Raw genomic sequence first — 15,063 nt, forward strand, 5'->3', positions numbered from 1 at the left:
CGCTGCCTCCTGATTACCAGGAGCTCCTGGAATCTCCTGAAATTGCAAAATATACGAAAAAGTCATGGAAATCTACGGAAATTATTAAAATCTTTTGAAAACTCAAAAAAATCTCCTGAAATATAGTCAAAATTGTCATTCAAAATTGGAAAACGCCAGTCCTACGCGTGATAAAAAAATGCATTATACAATACCCGTAATTGTGGAATCTAGTGAAAGAAGCTTTCTCGCGCCTCAAACTAATGAAGAATTACTTGAGGTCAACAATTCTCGTAGATAGAGTGAAACATTTGGTAATTCATGCTATTGAGCGTGGTCAATGTAGGAAACAGAATTATTATGATATGCCGTATGACTTCGCTATACGCAAGGCTCGTAAATTAATCCTGTACGTAGTAAAGAATGTATAAAATGCAAAGACGAATTTATTTTCAAAATACAAACTCTTAATTTTCACTTATTATCCGTATCCCTACCAAACTGAGCCCCGCGAAATCCGTTTCCCCACAATGGTTAAGTCCGGCCCTGCTATTTAGTGACGGGTGAATACTACTTGTTCTCCACCCCCCTCTTTTTTTTTTCACCGCAAAAGTTACGCGGGGTAACGCTAGTACGAGTTGCAGAAATAAAAGAGTGATCTTTCCATGACTTCTTGGTGGTGTCGGGTATCAGGAATGGTTGAGTCATGAAGAGAATTAAATTGTTACGATTCTCTCCTAATCAGGCCTTCTGTAAACACTGCTAAACACAACAGCACATCTAAAACATCAACTTGACAACAAGAGCTTCAATAAACAATGTGGCGGTTTAATAACAAATTACATCGACAGCCAATTCAACACTTTATTGGCTTAACTAACTTCAAATGCTTTAACACAATAGAACTGCCTACTAACACTACAAGTCTTTCTCTAGCTCGTACAGCTACATTTTTGAGGACTCAAAGGTACATCACAGTCCTTCTGCTTTTCTGTCCTGGACTCAACTGTCCTTTTTAACACACTGTCTCTCGACCGTGAAGGCTCTTGATCACATGACCACAACACAGGTCATACGTGCGGTTGGTTATTAGCAATACTGTCCCTTGTCAATCGACAGCCGTTGACCCGTTGACCTGTGTGATTGGCTTGAGTGGTGTGTATCAGTGGGCCGCACACACATTAACCCTTTCAGTCCGTCACTGGAGTTACAACATATAGATACATGTAATTGTATTGGTGATCTATGATTCTATGTTGATGTGAGGAGCGACTAGACTTGATGAGTTCTAAATGCCCATCTTAATATTGTTAGCTAACTGAAACGTGTAAAAATGTGTTGGAGTCAAAAGTTCTCTACAGATGAGATAGAAGTCCGCCGATCGATTGGTGTTGTGGAGTCTTTTGCACCGCGGCATGATGGGAAAAGAAACGGACTCAAACGGCTGATGTTTTAACACGAGAGGAAGTGCTGGCTGTGCCCACTTTCGAGACCCCAGGTACTTTTCAACATGCTTCGCTTGCCTTACGAGAGTTGGTACAAGAGAATTGGTTAACATCCTGGGATGATTCCATTAAGACCTGGGGAGTCTGGCAGTAGACTCTCGGATGTGGACACAATGTTAGGAGCTGTAAGCCAATGGAATCATGACACTTTATTCAGTAGAACAACTATCTTCAAAGATGTAATTGATAAAAAATTACATTCTTTTTTGCAATTGAGTCGAAGACTCTCGGAGATGTAGGCCAATGGAAGCACCCGGGTAAGAGACGTGGGCAAAGGCCGAGCACACACACAAAAACAAACAAAAAAAAACTCCACTATATACCTTTCGTGTACCACATTAGCTTGCTGGTGTCTGCCATAAAACGGTCCATTGAGAAACAGTGTGTGAATAGTGAGTTGTTGGGGCTAATGCAATAGGCATCCCAACGGGGGCTCTGTTTTAATTCTCTATTGTCTTAAAGTCTCCTCTAACAATTACCGTTTCCCTCCTTGCGCCATGTTGAGACTGAAGAGCATTGCCCGGTACACAAATTAGTTCTATTAAAAAAAACAACAACAGGTTGGCTTCATTTGCTGTTCTTTTCATAGAGTGATTAAAAACAGCAAATAGTTCAGTAATAAATACATTCGTTGTTGACTTTGTTACTGGGAGGTCTGAAAAACGCAATTTTAGTTCATTGGTGTGCTATCCATTTATAAACTAGAAGTTTGATCTCAACTGATGAACTGTAACATCTTCCTTGTGTGTTTTGTTCACTCATGATCACTGATTCAGAAAAGATATGTGTATCTGGTTCCGGTTTATTCGTTTAACACACGAGAGACAACATGGCTAGGTAATTGTGGAAAGACCAATTCCACAAAGATTCAAAGCCCAATAAGTTTATTGGACCACAGTTGAGTCTCCATCACAGAACGTTGTTGTCGCTGTAGATGTCAACTGTCTCTAATCTAGATTAATCAGAAAACCTCTACACTCTATAGCTATATGACGTCACTATTAAGTCGCGTTCAAAGTTCGTCATCTATGGTGCATCGCTAAACTAAAAAAATAAACCACATAATTGAGTGACACAATGCTATTTATTTACTTATTACTTTGTCAATGTAAAACAACTTACATATAGTGGTTCTTTCCCTTGATAAGCTTTGGTTCCTTCCCTTGATAAGCTTTGTTTTTTTTTTAATATTCTTTTTTTCTATTGTTTGTTTTGGTTAGGTCTTCCCCCAGGCTCTGTTCTACAACCGTTTAACTGGAGCCTTTGATGAACTGGAAGATGTCAGGCCAGATGTGACTAACTCTTTAACCTCTTTGAGTCCTTCTACACAATATGGACCCACTGATGAGGAAAGGGAAAAAATGCTAGAGTGGGCTCGTCAGGAGAGATTACCACTTTTTCTAAGGTATTAGCCTAGTTTGTGATAGATCAATATAAAGATGTTCTGCAGTCTTCAAAGGAAAACCATGAATAGGAATTATGTAAGTACAGTTTGGTTTAGTCCAGCACAACCACAATATACACGTGTGAATATGTCAAAACTCGTGATAATTCAGTCCACATGTAATTCTGAAATAATCACTGAAGTACAACATTTTCCATGTCTCTAAATAGAATCTGCTTTCTTTAGATTCAGAGCTAACTTCATAACTTTACTCTAAATTAATTTAAATAAGCTTCTATCAGTGTAAGTTTTGACTGGCTCCCATTTTCATTTTCTGGTCACATGATCATAGCACACAAGGTTGCATACTGCTTTGGAATGTACAAGGAGTTCTAACCTTGCCAACTGCCATTCCCTGTTATCCTGCAAGAGGTTTGGGATAGGACAAAAAACAACAACAAAAAAGCTTACTTATTTTAATGTACTTTTCCACACTAACAATTGTATAACAAAGAATCTACCTTGCTGGTATTTTGAAAGTCACTATTTGATCAACTACTACATTAATTTTGCATATTTAACATTTAATAAAGATTTTGAATTTTAAAGTGTATTGTCAAATCTTTATGCATTACATATTTTTTACTTTTTACCACCCTTAATTTCTTTGCCTTTTAATTAAAGTAATCTTATATCACTTTCTTTGGGACATAGCTCTTCATACTTGAAGCTAGTCAAAAGAAAAACATGCTTAGTACATGCTATTTCTTAACGATGCAGTATTTAAACTTATTTTACATTTGATAAAGGTTTAATATATGAAAGAAAAAGCCTTTTTGTAATGTATTGTGCATTTTTAACATTGCTGACTTGTTAAAAGAACCTAACTCAAATTATTTACCATTCAGATAAAGTAATCATGGATCACTTTTCTTAGGACACAGCTCTTCAGAGAGTTAAAGCTAGTCAAACTGTTGCTGAAGCCCCTGGACAATGACAGACAGTCAACCAGCCGTGAAAGTAGCAGAAACATTAGAGGTTATAGTCGTGCTAGTGAGAGCTACATTTCTAGTCTCAGGTATGTGTTTATAATTGACAGAAAAGATTATCTTCAGTACTATAGACTTATTTCAATATGACATTCATTATTATTGTAATTGTTCAGTTTTTTTTACTTATTCTTCAAATGGACTAAGATAAAAAAAATTTTGAGTATACTAATTTTAATGGAAATACAAATATTTATTTTGTCTGAATGTTCTATTGAAAGATCTACAGTTAATATAGAGCTATTGTTTGCCAAATATATGCCTAATGGCAGTCTGTGTCAGCCTTGTTAAAATTGTTGGGGAGGATGGGTGTGGTGAGGTTAAGGCTGGGTAATGAAGTGCAGGGCATGTGACTGTTGACTTTTTGGTGGTGGGTGCATGCTTGCGAATGCAATAGATTTTTTTTTTTACATCTGGATGGTCTAGTGGTTTGTTTGCTTAGCACTGTATTGCTGCTAGGCAGAGTTGTCAAATATGTGAGTCCTTTGTTCAAGCCCTGGTCAGTGCAGTCCCTTATTTCGTTATATTTAATTCACCACTTTCTCTTATAAAAAATGTGGTTCTTAGTTTTGCCTTTCTATATGTAATATGTATGCATAATTTTAATGGATATATTTGCTTGTTGACTGAATTTAAGTATTGCTAACCTGACTTAAAACTATAAAGGAATGCTTATTAACATTTAATTAAATTCTGTAAATCTCATAATGTATATGTACTAAGTACAAATATCTTTTGTTTTACAATGATGTTATCCATCAGATGATATTTAATGGTTAGTCCTGATGTTGTTTATGAATAATGTTGTGATGTTGTTCACTTTATTTGTTAACGAGGGTGTCATTTGGCCAGCACAACAACCAACCATTTTACTTTCCCTAATTAATGTCAGGTACCCATTAGAGTTGGATGGACTCAGGGACTGTATTTTATCAGTCTGATACGATTTTAGAATGAAGAAAAACTTTTTAACTGCTGTTTTTTTTTTGTTTACTTTTGACAGCATCAGTGGTGAAAAGAGCACTAACAACAACTTAGATGACCTTGACTTTGCCTGGGAGGAGCCTGATTACCCAGCCTTGTTTCCCTACCAGAGACCTGGAAGCAGAGCAGTATCTCTACCAGCCATGTTTTTTCTAGGTCAGTGAGAAATCTGAAAAGCTTCATCACAATTCACATTAAACATCTAAGCTTTATGTTTGCAAACTTTTTGTCTCAAAATTGTTTTCTCAAGATGCAGGCAGAAGAAAAATAGAGATTAGACAATGACTTTGAAAAAAAAAAAAATTAACAATGAATGCATGAATCCCAAGGACAAGTAATAGAGCTTTAAGATTTGATTTGAACTTTTTTAACAATGACACTTTCCTTGCCATATTAAAATTGTTTTATCAATAGTTTTCAGTTGTATTATTAAAATTTAATTTAACTTTGTAGGCCTAAATAGAAAATAATTTTTTTTTCAATAGAAAATGGTAAATATGATCTGCATCCATCACTGACATCAGCAAAACGAAAATCCTCCCAGCCAATATCCTTGAAGCCTAGGAGCTCAATCACCACAAGGTCTTCTGAGACAAACTCTGAATTTCATTTCAAATTTCAGCCAATCACTGGGAGGACAAGTGAAACCTCGGATGGGCAAGCAGTTTTAATGAACAGCAACTCTTGGCAAAGGTCAATGTAAAACTTAACATACTGGTATATTTACTCTTTATGAGAAGAGGTGTTACAGCTGGTTCTCAAAGAATAGTAATTAGTGTTCTCAGAAATTAATAAAACCTAAACTTCTTATTAATAAGAATGCATTATGTTTATAGTGCATTTCATCTTCATCATCAATTCTATAATTGCTCTTGTAAAGCACTTCTTCCAGTCTCCTATAGCATCATTTCAAAGTATTATTAGTGTTTATAAATGTATAATGCTCTTGAAATTTAATCTTAAGATTTAATATTTAAACTTGTAATGATTGAATTCGCTAGACTCAGGTCAAGAGTTTGGGAAAACCAGAAGCTCACTACAGTGACCAAAATGGAAGTGTACAAGGCATGCGTTATGAGTACACTACTGTATGGCAGTGAATCATGGACCACCTACACATAGCAAGAGAGAAAACTAAACTCATTCCATTTACGATGTCTCCGTAGGATCTTGAAAATCACATGGAAAGAAAAAGTGTGCAATACTGAGATCCTTGCACGAACAGGTATTCCCAGCATCTTTACAGCCCTCAGACAAAACCGCTTGCACTGGCTTGGACATGTTCCCCGGATGGAGGACAATCGCATCCCAAAAGTCATCCTCTATGGACAACTCGCAACTGGCTCAAGAGAAACTGGTCGCCCCACCTCCATTACATAGATGTAATAAAACGGGACCTCAAATCAGTGAATATCAATTCAGACCATTGGGAAAACATAGCTCTGGTTCACACCAGATGGAGAGAGACAGTGACCAAGAAAGCTATGGACAGTGAAAAAACATGGGCCTCAACTCTGGAAGAAAAGCGTACAATGCGAAAAATGGCCAGCTCCTCTACCACCAAAGCAAAAGCCACCTTAACCTGTGATATTTGTGTACGGGAGTGTCTCTCCAAAATAGGGCTCCACAGCCACATGAAAAAGTGTGCAAGATGAACCATAGTCGTTCTACTACTGAAGGAGGCCAACTAATCTAATGATTGAATAATCAAAACTTTCACTTGTAATGATTGGTTAGATCAGAACTTACACTAAAATTGAAAAATGTAGTTTAACTAAATGATTACTTGGTTTGTTTGTTTTTTCAAAGGGATTGCTTAATAATTTATTTTTCTATACAGAAATCTGGTCAGGACTGGTGAAGAGGATTTATTTAATGAGAATTTAATGAACAGCCAGTTGGCGAGAATGGGTTCCGGTAAGTGTTTTCAAATAAAAATAAGTGAAAATAATATATTTGACATTAAATAAACAATATACAACAAATATAGTAAAGAAAAAAATCCTGCCATATAAATAAAATTTAAAATATTTAAAGTGCTAATGATAAAATTAATAAATATTTGTACATATTTTCAAAACATAGAATACCTTTAAAAGGAGTCAAGTAAAATACCTGTAAACAACCACTAGCAAAAAAAAAATATCTGTTAACAACCACTAGCCAAAGTAAAATACCTGTTAACAACCAATAGCCAAAGTAAAATATCTGTAAACAACCACTAGCCAAAGTAAAATATCTGTAAACAGCCACTAGCCAAAGTAAAATATCTAAAGAATGACTAGCCAAAGTAAAATATCTGCAAACAACCACTAGCCAAAGTAAAATATCTAAACAATGACTAGCCAAAGTAAAATATCTGTTAACAGCCACTAGCCAAAGTAAAATATCTGTAAACAACCACTAGCCAAAGTAAAATATCTAAACAATGACTAGCCAAAGTAAAATATCTGTTAACAACCACTAGCAAAAGTAAAATATCTAAACAATGACTAGCCAAAGTAAAATATCTGTTAACAACCACTTGCAAAAGTAAAATATCTGTTAACAACCACTTGCAAAAGTAAAATATCTGTAAACAACCACTAGCAAAAGTAAACTATCTAAACAATGACTAGCCAAAGTAAAATATCTGTTAACAACCACTAGCCAAAGTAAAATATCTGTTCACAACCACTAGCCAAAGTAAAATATCTGTAAACAACCACTAGCAAAAGTAAAATATCTGTAAACAACCACTAGCAAAAGTAAAATATCTAAACAATGACTAGCCAAAGTAAAATATCTGTTAACAACCACTAGCCAAAGTAAAATATCTGTTAACAACCACTAGCCAAAGCAAAATATCTGTAAACAACCACTAGCAAAAGTAAAATATCTAAACAATGACTAGCCAAAGTAAAATATCTGTTAACAACCACTAGCCAAAGTAAAATATCTGTAAACAGCCACTAGCCAAAGTAAAATATCTAAAGAATGACTAGCCAAAGTAAAATATCTGTAAACAACCACTAGCCAAAGTAAAATATCTAAACAATGACTAGCCAAAGTAAAATATCTGTTAACAACCACTAGCAAAAGTAAAATATCTAAACAATGACTAGCCAAAGTAAAATATCTGTTAACAACCACTTGCAAAAGTAAAATATCTGTTAACAACCACTTGCAAAAGTAAAATATCTGTAAACAACCACTAGCAAAAGTAAACTATCTAAACAATGACTAGCCAAAGTAAAATATCTGTTAACAACCACTAGCCAAAGTAAAATATCTGTTCACAACCACTAGCCAAAGTAAAATATCTGTAAACAACCACTAGCAAAAGTAAAATATCTGTAAACAACCACTAGCAAAAGTAAAATATCTAAACAATGACTAGCCAAAGTAAAATATCTGTTAACAACCACTAGCCAAAGTAAAATATCTGTTAACAACCACTAGCCAAAGCAAAATATCTGTAAACAACCACTAGCAAAAGTAAAATATCTAAACAATGACTAGCCAAAGTAAAATATCTGTTAACAACCACTAGCCAAAGTAAAATATCTGTAAACAACCACTAGCCAAAGTAAAATATCTAAACAATGACTAGCCAAAGTAAAATATCTGTAAACAACCACTAGCCAAAGTAAAATATCTAAACAATGACTAGCCAAAGTAAAATATCTGTTCACAACCACTAGCCAAAGTAAAATAACTGTAAACAACCATTAGACGAAGTAATATATATGAATTGCTTCCATACAAAAGTTTTTTTTTTTTTAATTTTTTAATCATATTACAAAGCCAAACATGACACTAAATTAAATTACATTAGAAATAAATCAGTGACTATATTTATCACACATAGCTCATCCTTCTTGGTCCAAGATAAGCACATTTCTCATTTCCTATGAAATGAAGATGACTGTAAGTCCAATCCTCACTTTAAAAAGCCAGTTGCATACATGGCATGGGTAGGTTTGGTCAGATGCAGATAGGCCTTCTTCTTCTCTCAGCTCTTTGTTGATTTGGTGCTTTTTTCACACTGGCCAGTTCTTGCTTTGTATCTCGTGACAGCTTCACACCATGAGGAGGGGTTGACAGCTAGTGATTCCAAGCACACTCACACTCCTTGAAGGAGCTCTTATATTTATCATAACGGCATGGTGACCAAATGGTAAAGCACTTGGCTTTCGAATAGTGCAGTTCTGGGTTTGAATCTCATTGAGACTGAGATTTTTTATTTCTGGATTTTTTAGGGCGTCCCTAAGTCCGCCAGACTCTAATGGGTACCTGACATTAATTGGGGAAAGTAGGAAAGTAAAGTGGTTGGTTGCTGTGCTGGCCACATGACACCTTTGTTAACTGTCAATCATAGGAACAGATGACCTTTGCATCATCTGCCCTAAAGATCGCAAGGTCTGAGAGGGGATTTTTTAAATAACTTTTTATATTTATCCTATTATTCTAATATTACCTTGCATTAATTGACATCTACATTTTGTCCCTCCAATGTCTGCACTATTGTATTTTCAGAAGTGAAAAGTAAATCTTCACACAGCAAAGCCCCTGCGTCATCAACAGAAGAAGCATTTTTAAGAGGTGCCAGGTAAGGTAGAAATAGAATAAATCAGAAATATTTTGAGACCTAATAATATTGTTTTTAAATTTGGCTAAGCTTAAAAAAAAGTAAAAATTTATTTAAAAGACAAAATTTGTTAATGTTTATTAGGCATAATTTTTTTTTCTTTTGATTACCATTCAGAGCTCTGTCAGCTCCAGTCAATTTTGATCACTATATACATATGTCAGATGAAAATATGCAATACTTTGAGAATTTTTTCGGGGAAATAGAGCCTGAGACTGATGGCCATTCCTATGTTCAGTTTGATGAAGAAGGAGTGACCGAAGAGCAAACAGAAGTGGACATGAGAAATATGGAGGGCAGACTGAAAATGTCCATTCAACAAATGAAGGAGAGGATTCTGGGATCGGTTAGTGCCAAATGTTTATTTTAATTTAAGATTTTTTGCCCACTTAGAATTAGAGTAATCCTTTAAAATCCTTCTCTGAATTTGTTGTGTGTTGAATGTACGCCAACTGCAATATTTCAAGCTTAGTTTGCAATACAATACTATATTGTTATAATTAGATGTTTTTGTTTTTATGCTGTCAACTTTTGACACAATCTGTTCACAACAATGCTGTCAACTTTAGACGCTTTACCCTGTTTTTTAGTGCTTTTCAACAATATTAATAACACTATTATACAATATTTTTTTTTACAAAATTGTAATTTAGTTTTAAATTACAAAAAAAATTTGTTTCCAGCATAGTGCTTTTGAAGAATTTAGATCCTTCCTTCAAGGAACCACTGGAGAGCATTTACTATCCTTTTGGTTAGAGTGTGAAAATTTTAAAGATGTCATGGAAGACTTTGATGATGCTGAGAACATGAAAACCTTAAACAATCATTTTAAGTAATTTTTTTTCATCTTTTTTATTCCCTACTAACATCTACAGTAGTTTTTATCTACTATTGTAATCTTGTTATTGTGCTATAAATCTTTCAGCCTTGTTAATTAAGAAAAAATGTTTTAGTGGGTCTGTTTTTTGCATATATATATTTGTTTTCTGTTCTCATATTTTGTTTAAATTTTTTAACAGAAATATACAAGATAAATTCAAGCTTAAACTTACCCAAGATGCACTTGATCAAATTATAAAGGCTGCCACAACCAACATGAGAGTGAGTCACACTATTTTTCTTAGGACTCAGTATGATGTCCTGAGACGCTTAAGGGCTTATTGGTTGCCCAGGTTTCTTATCCACTGTGAGATGACTGGTGCAGTTAGGTAAGTTGAGACGGCTTTATTTTCAATTCACGTAGCAAGATCTGCTTTCTATTAATTAATATATTAGGCCATTCCAATTTTGTAATAACAAATTTTTCCATTCATCTTTTTAAAAGTTTTTTTTTTATTTTTTTTTATTTTGCATAAGCTAATAAAAAACTCTTCCTAAGTTGTCTATTCGAAACCTCTTAATGTTAGAAATTGTATATTTGCGTACACTGAAAGCTACAGTATTTTGACTTTTTTTTTTGTTCAAATAAATTGAACTAAAACAGTGATTCTCTTGAGAAAACATTTCCTGATATCTGTATAGCAACACAATGTTCTGGAATTGAATTAAGTAGGTGAATAAAAAGAAAGAAAATTATTTAATTTTTTTTTACAATACTCAAATAGATTTTAAAATATTTTCTTTTCTAAATGAAATCATTAGTTTAAATGAGGATGAAACTTTGGACCTAACTGGACAATCCTATCAACCATACAAATTCAAATTTGTGGCTCAGGATCAAAAGCTATTTAAATCTCATGGTAAGTAGACAATGAAAAACAGAAGGCACTAGCCAGCTAAACATAAAAATTTGTCCAACTTTTTATAGTCCACCTTAGTTAATTTAGTTACATGAGAACTAGTACAGAAATTCCATAAAACTTGTGCCCCTTACTTGTAAAACATTTTTCCATCATTTATCATGTGTGCCATTACTTCTTTAAAAAAAAGTTAAATAATGTGCCCCCTTCCAGATCTTAACATCTATGGGTGGATGATGTTAAGGTCATCTGTTTCTTTAGTTGACTGCTAATGAGGGTGTCATAATGCCATCACAGGTACCCATTAGAGCTGAGCTGGGGGAAGGGGGGGTCCTAAAATCCTGAATTCAAAAACCCAGTCTTCATCGTCATTCAAACCCAAGACTGCTCAGTTTGGAACCCCAGTGCTTTACTTCTTGGCCATCACCTCCCTCATTACTTCATTATAAGAAATATTTTTCTATTTTGTGAATGTTCCTTTTGCTTATTAAATTTTATATCTATGAAATTGTGTTAGACCTTATCTCATACTGTTTTGTCAGGTGGCCAGTCTCAGACTCCATTATTTCCATCCATTTCTTGTGTCCATTCCACCCCTGTCTTGCCTGAAGATGCCAAAGACTTTGCCAGCAGACAACATCTAGCATTAAGTTATGACACAGGAAGAATCAGCCAAAGGAGAATGTTCCCTAAACAAAGATCTACAGTTTCTGCCAAGTCAAGAAGATCTGCTTCTTCTCTTAGAAAGTAAGCCAATAGTCCAGATGTGCCATCTATTGCACATATATGACATATATATATATATATATATGTTTCTTTCTGCTCTTGGAAACATAAAAATGGAGTTTAAAGTTTTAGTGCTGTAGCAAATTATGATTAAACATGTTATATAAAATATAATAATTACCTTGGTACTTTAGTGCTGCTGTTATTTTATGTTACATGTCATGCTCTTGGGAAATAGGGGGCTTTAAATTCAAATAATAATGTTATTGATTTTTGTAGACCAAATGAAAGCCAAAGAGATATAGAAGAATATGCTAAAGTTAAGTTGATTGGGAAACAATAGTTCAGTTATTTTTTAAGACCCTTTAACATTATGTTTGTCAATGTTGTTGATTAATAATTAGAACTGACTATGTCGATGACCACACTTAAACTATGTGTCTTGTTTGACATATTTGTGCATGGCAGCATGGATGTCAGTTTTCATTCAATATCAACTTTTCTACATGTTCCAAAGGCTATAGATTCTAATTTTAACTTGACTAAAACTGAATAGAAGTTCATTGTTGTTGATGTGTACTCTGTCACCTAAACTGAATTATTTAAACTGTTTTTGCAATGCTTTTAAACAAGTTAGTTTTCTATAATGTAGGGTAAGTTTGAAGAAGTTACTTTAAAGCAGGTATTAAAAAAAAGTGCTATTGTTACAAAACTTTATTCAACACACTCTGTCTGTCTGTCTGGTAAAAAGTTTGAACATGTTATTTGTCCCACACTCATTCTTGGATCAAGTTGAAACTTTGCACAATTATTCATTAATGAAGACAATACATAAATCAATAAAAAATTAACCAATTAGTCAATTAATTACTGGTAATTAATTATTTTGTTTCATACCAACAAGGGAATTTAATTCTTCAGTATTCACAGCTATGGCTAAATATGTAGGGATTTGTCCCCTTAGGCAATTGTACACATTTTTTCTCCCACACCCATTCTCAAATCAAGTTGAAACTTTAAAAATTTAATTTTTGTACCTAACAAAACACGAATCAATTAAAAAAGTAACCAAAAAGTAAGTCAATTAATTATTGATAATTTGCTATTGTGTTTGATATAAAAGAGAAATAACTTCTACATTATTGACACATATAGTTGTATGTGCAGAGTTCTTACCCTTAGAAAAGCTTCGTTTTTTTATTTTAAAAAAAGTTTTTTAGTTTGGGCTTGTTACTTAATGCAACTTAAATTATAGTTATATAGTATTTCAAGAATGTTCATTTTTTTGCCAAAAACTCAAAATATCAAATATCAATTTTATAGCAAATTCAAATAGAACTTATAAAAAAAAAAATGTATATTTCCAGAAAAAACATGTACTTCAGGTAAAAAATAATGTAAATTTTTTTTTTAAATAAAAGGATGAAATAAAGTTTTTTTTTAAATTATTTTATTTAAATATTTTATATATATTGATATTTTTAAAAAATTGTTTTTCTTGTTTTTATTAACAAGACTTAGATTTGAATGAATTTCATAACTTTTAAAAATTTAAATTTTTCTTCTTTTTCTTCTTCATCGTTCTCATTGTTTGTTATGTTGGAGTGTTCATATGACTAGACCAATACATGAGATGAACTGCGCAGTGGTTTCCAAATCAGGGAGCTCTCCATATAGTTTTCTTTCTATTGGGGTGATTTGGGGCCAATGTTTTATACGGGCCTCTTGGTAGAGAGAGCAGTTTTGGAGGACGTGGTCTGCATTTTCTGGTGATACTCCACATGGGCAGATTTCACTGGTTCCAATTTTGAGCTTCCGGAACATGTGTTGTCGCATTCTGTTGTGTCCGGTCCTGAGTCGAAAGATTAGACGTTGGTCTTGTCGGGATAGCTTATAGTAAGCGTCATCTTTCTTGTGATTTGGATGAGAGCTCGTCCATTTCTCATTTATTTTATGTACAATTAATTTCTTCATTTCTTCTGGATAGAGTGCAGAGTTTACTTGTGAGTTTGTTCTCCCACTCTTGGCGAGTGTGTCAGCCTTCTCATTTCCTGCTAGTTGTATGTGAGCTGGTATCCATTGAATAACAGTTTTTTTGCTGTTGTTGTTGAGCTTTATAAGTGCTGTTCTGAGGTTTTTAATATAAGGGGAATCAGAGTTTTGCAAGTTTTGGAGGGTTGTTTTCGCGTCTGTTAGAAAGACAATCTGACTGTGAGGGTAACTTGGATGATTTGCTAGCATGGTAGCAGCTAGTGCTAGTGCTTCCCTTTCTGCTCTGTGACTGTCAGAGAGCTCTTCAGTTGCAATGGATTTTTCTAGTTTTCCTCCATCTGGCCATTCGATAAGTATTCCAGCTCCTCCATGTGTGGTGGCTTTATGGGATGAGCCATCCGTGTAAACTCTGATCCACTGATTGCTAGGGTAATTGGTATGTAGAAAACAGTTCACTATTTCCTTGAGCTCTGTTGGTCTGTAATCAGATTTTCTTTTTATGTTTTCAATATGGTCCCTTATAGTAGGAAGAGGGCTTTCATCCCAGGGTGGAGATTCATTATAGTGTATCGAGGATTCCAGAGTAATTTTTTCAAGTTGGTGTTTCTTTTTTTAGGTTTAGAGATTCCTGTATGAAATTGGTCCTTTTGAGACGTTTTTTTGTGCCAGTTTTGTGGATTTTTGTTCTGAGTGGGTGCCTCTCCAAGGTTTCCAATTTAGTGAATTGGGAAAGGATTTTAATTTCTCTTCTTTCATCCAGAGAAATCAGGGCAGCGGTTTCCTCCATAGCTCTTATGGGTGTTGTTTTGATTGCTCCTGTCATTATCCTTAGACCAATATTTTGAACCTTGTCTATTTTTCTTAGGTTGGTTTGGGCTGCTGAGCCCCATGCTGTGGCACCATATTCTAGTACAGGTCTTACATAACTGGTATAGGTCTTTTTCAGGATGTTGTGATTAGCTCCCCAATCTGTGCCAGCTAATTTTTTCAAGAGGGATAGTCTCTGGATGCCTTTACTCTGTGTTTTATCTATTTGGTTTTTCCAGGTTAGTCTCGGGTCATAGGTGACTCCAAG

General features: G+C 34.3%; 1 protein-coding gene across 7 annotated transcripts in view; it reads left to right on the plus strand.

The window, feature by feature from the left end:
• LOC106067347 (uncharacterized) overlaps nucleotides 1-15,063 on the plus strand; it is a 67,526-nt gene that overhangs the window by 27,200 nt on the left and 25,263 nt on the right. For 6 of the 7 annotated variants that reach the window (XM_056023630.1, XM_056023627.1, XM_056023631.1 and 3 more), the window contains exons 3-14: nucleotides 2,705-2,889; nucleotides 3,806-3,946; nucleotides 4,921-5,057; nucleotides 5,387-5,594; nucleotides 6,742-6,818; nucleotides 9,420-9,492; nucleotides 9,649-9,877; nucleotides 10,215-10,363; nucleotides 10,551-10,739; nucleotides 11,173-11,270; nucleotides 11,813-12,017; nucleotides 13,364-13,381. In XM_056023630.1, the coding sequence (XP_055879605.1) occupies nucleotides 2,705-2,889; nucleotides 3,806-3,946; nucleotides 4,921-5,057; nucleotides 5,387-5,594; nucleotides 6,742-6,818; nucleotides 9,420-9,492; nucleotides 9,649-9,877; nucleotides 10,215-10,363; nucleotides 10,551-10,739; nucleotides 11,173-11,270; nucleotides 11,813-12,017; nucleotides 13,364-13,381 (1,709 nt within the window). The remainder of the gene's footprint in view (nucleotides 1-2,704; nucleotides 2,890-3,805; nucleotides 3,947-4,920; nucleotides 5,058-5,386; nucleotides 5,595-6,741; nucleotides 6,819-9,419; nucleotides 9,493-9,648; nucleotides 9,878-10,214; nucleotides 10,364-10,550; nucleotides 10,740-11,172; nucleotides 11,271-11,812; nucleotides 12,018-13,363; nucleotides 13,382-15,063) is intronic. The other variant, XM_056023629.1, reaches the window with a different exon arrangement.

Source organism: Biomphalaria glabrata, chromosome 3 (genome assembly GCF_947242115.1).
Source record: "Biomphalaria glabrata chromosome 3, xgBioGlab47.1, whole genome shotgun sequence".
NCBI classification, from domain to species: domain Eukaryota; kingdom Metazoa; phylum Mollusca; class Gastropoda; family Planorbidae; genus Biomphalaria; species Biomphalaria glabrata.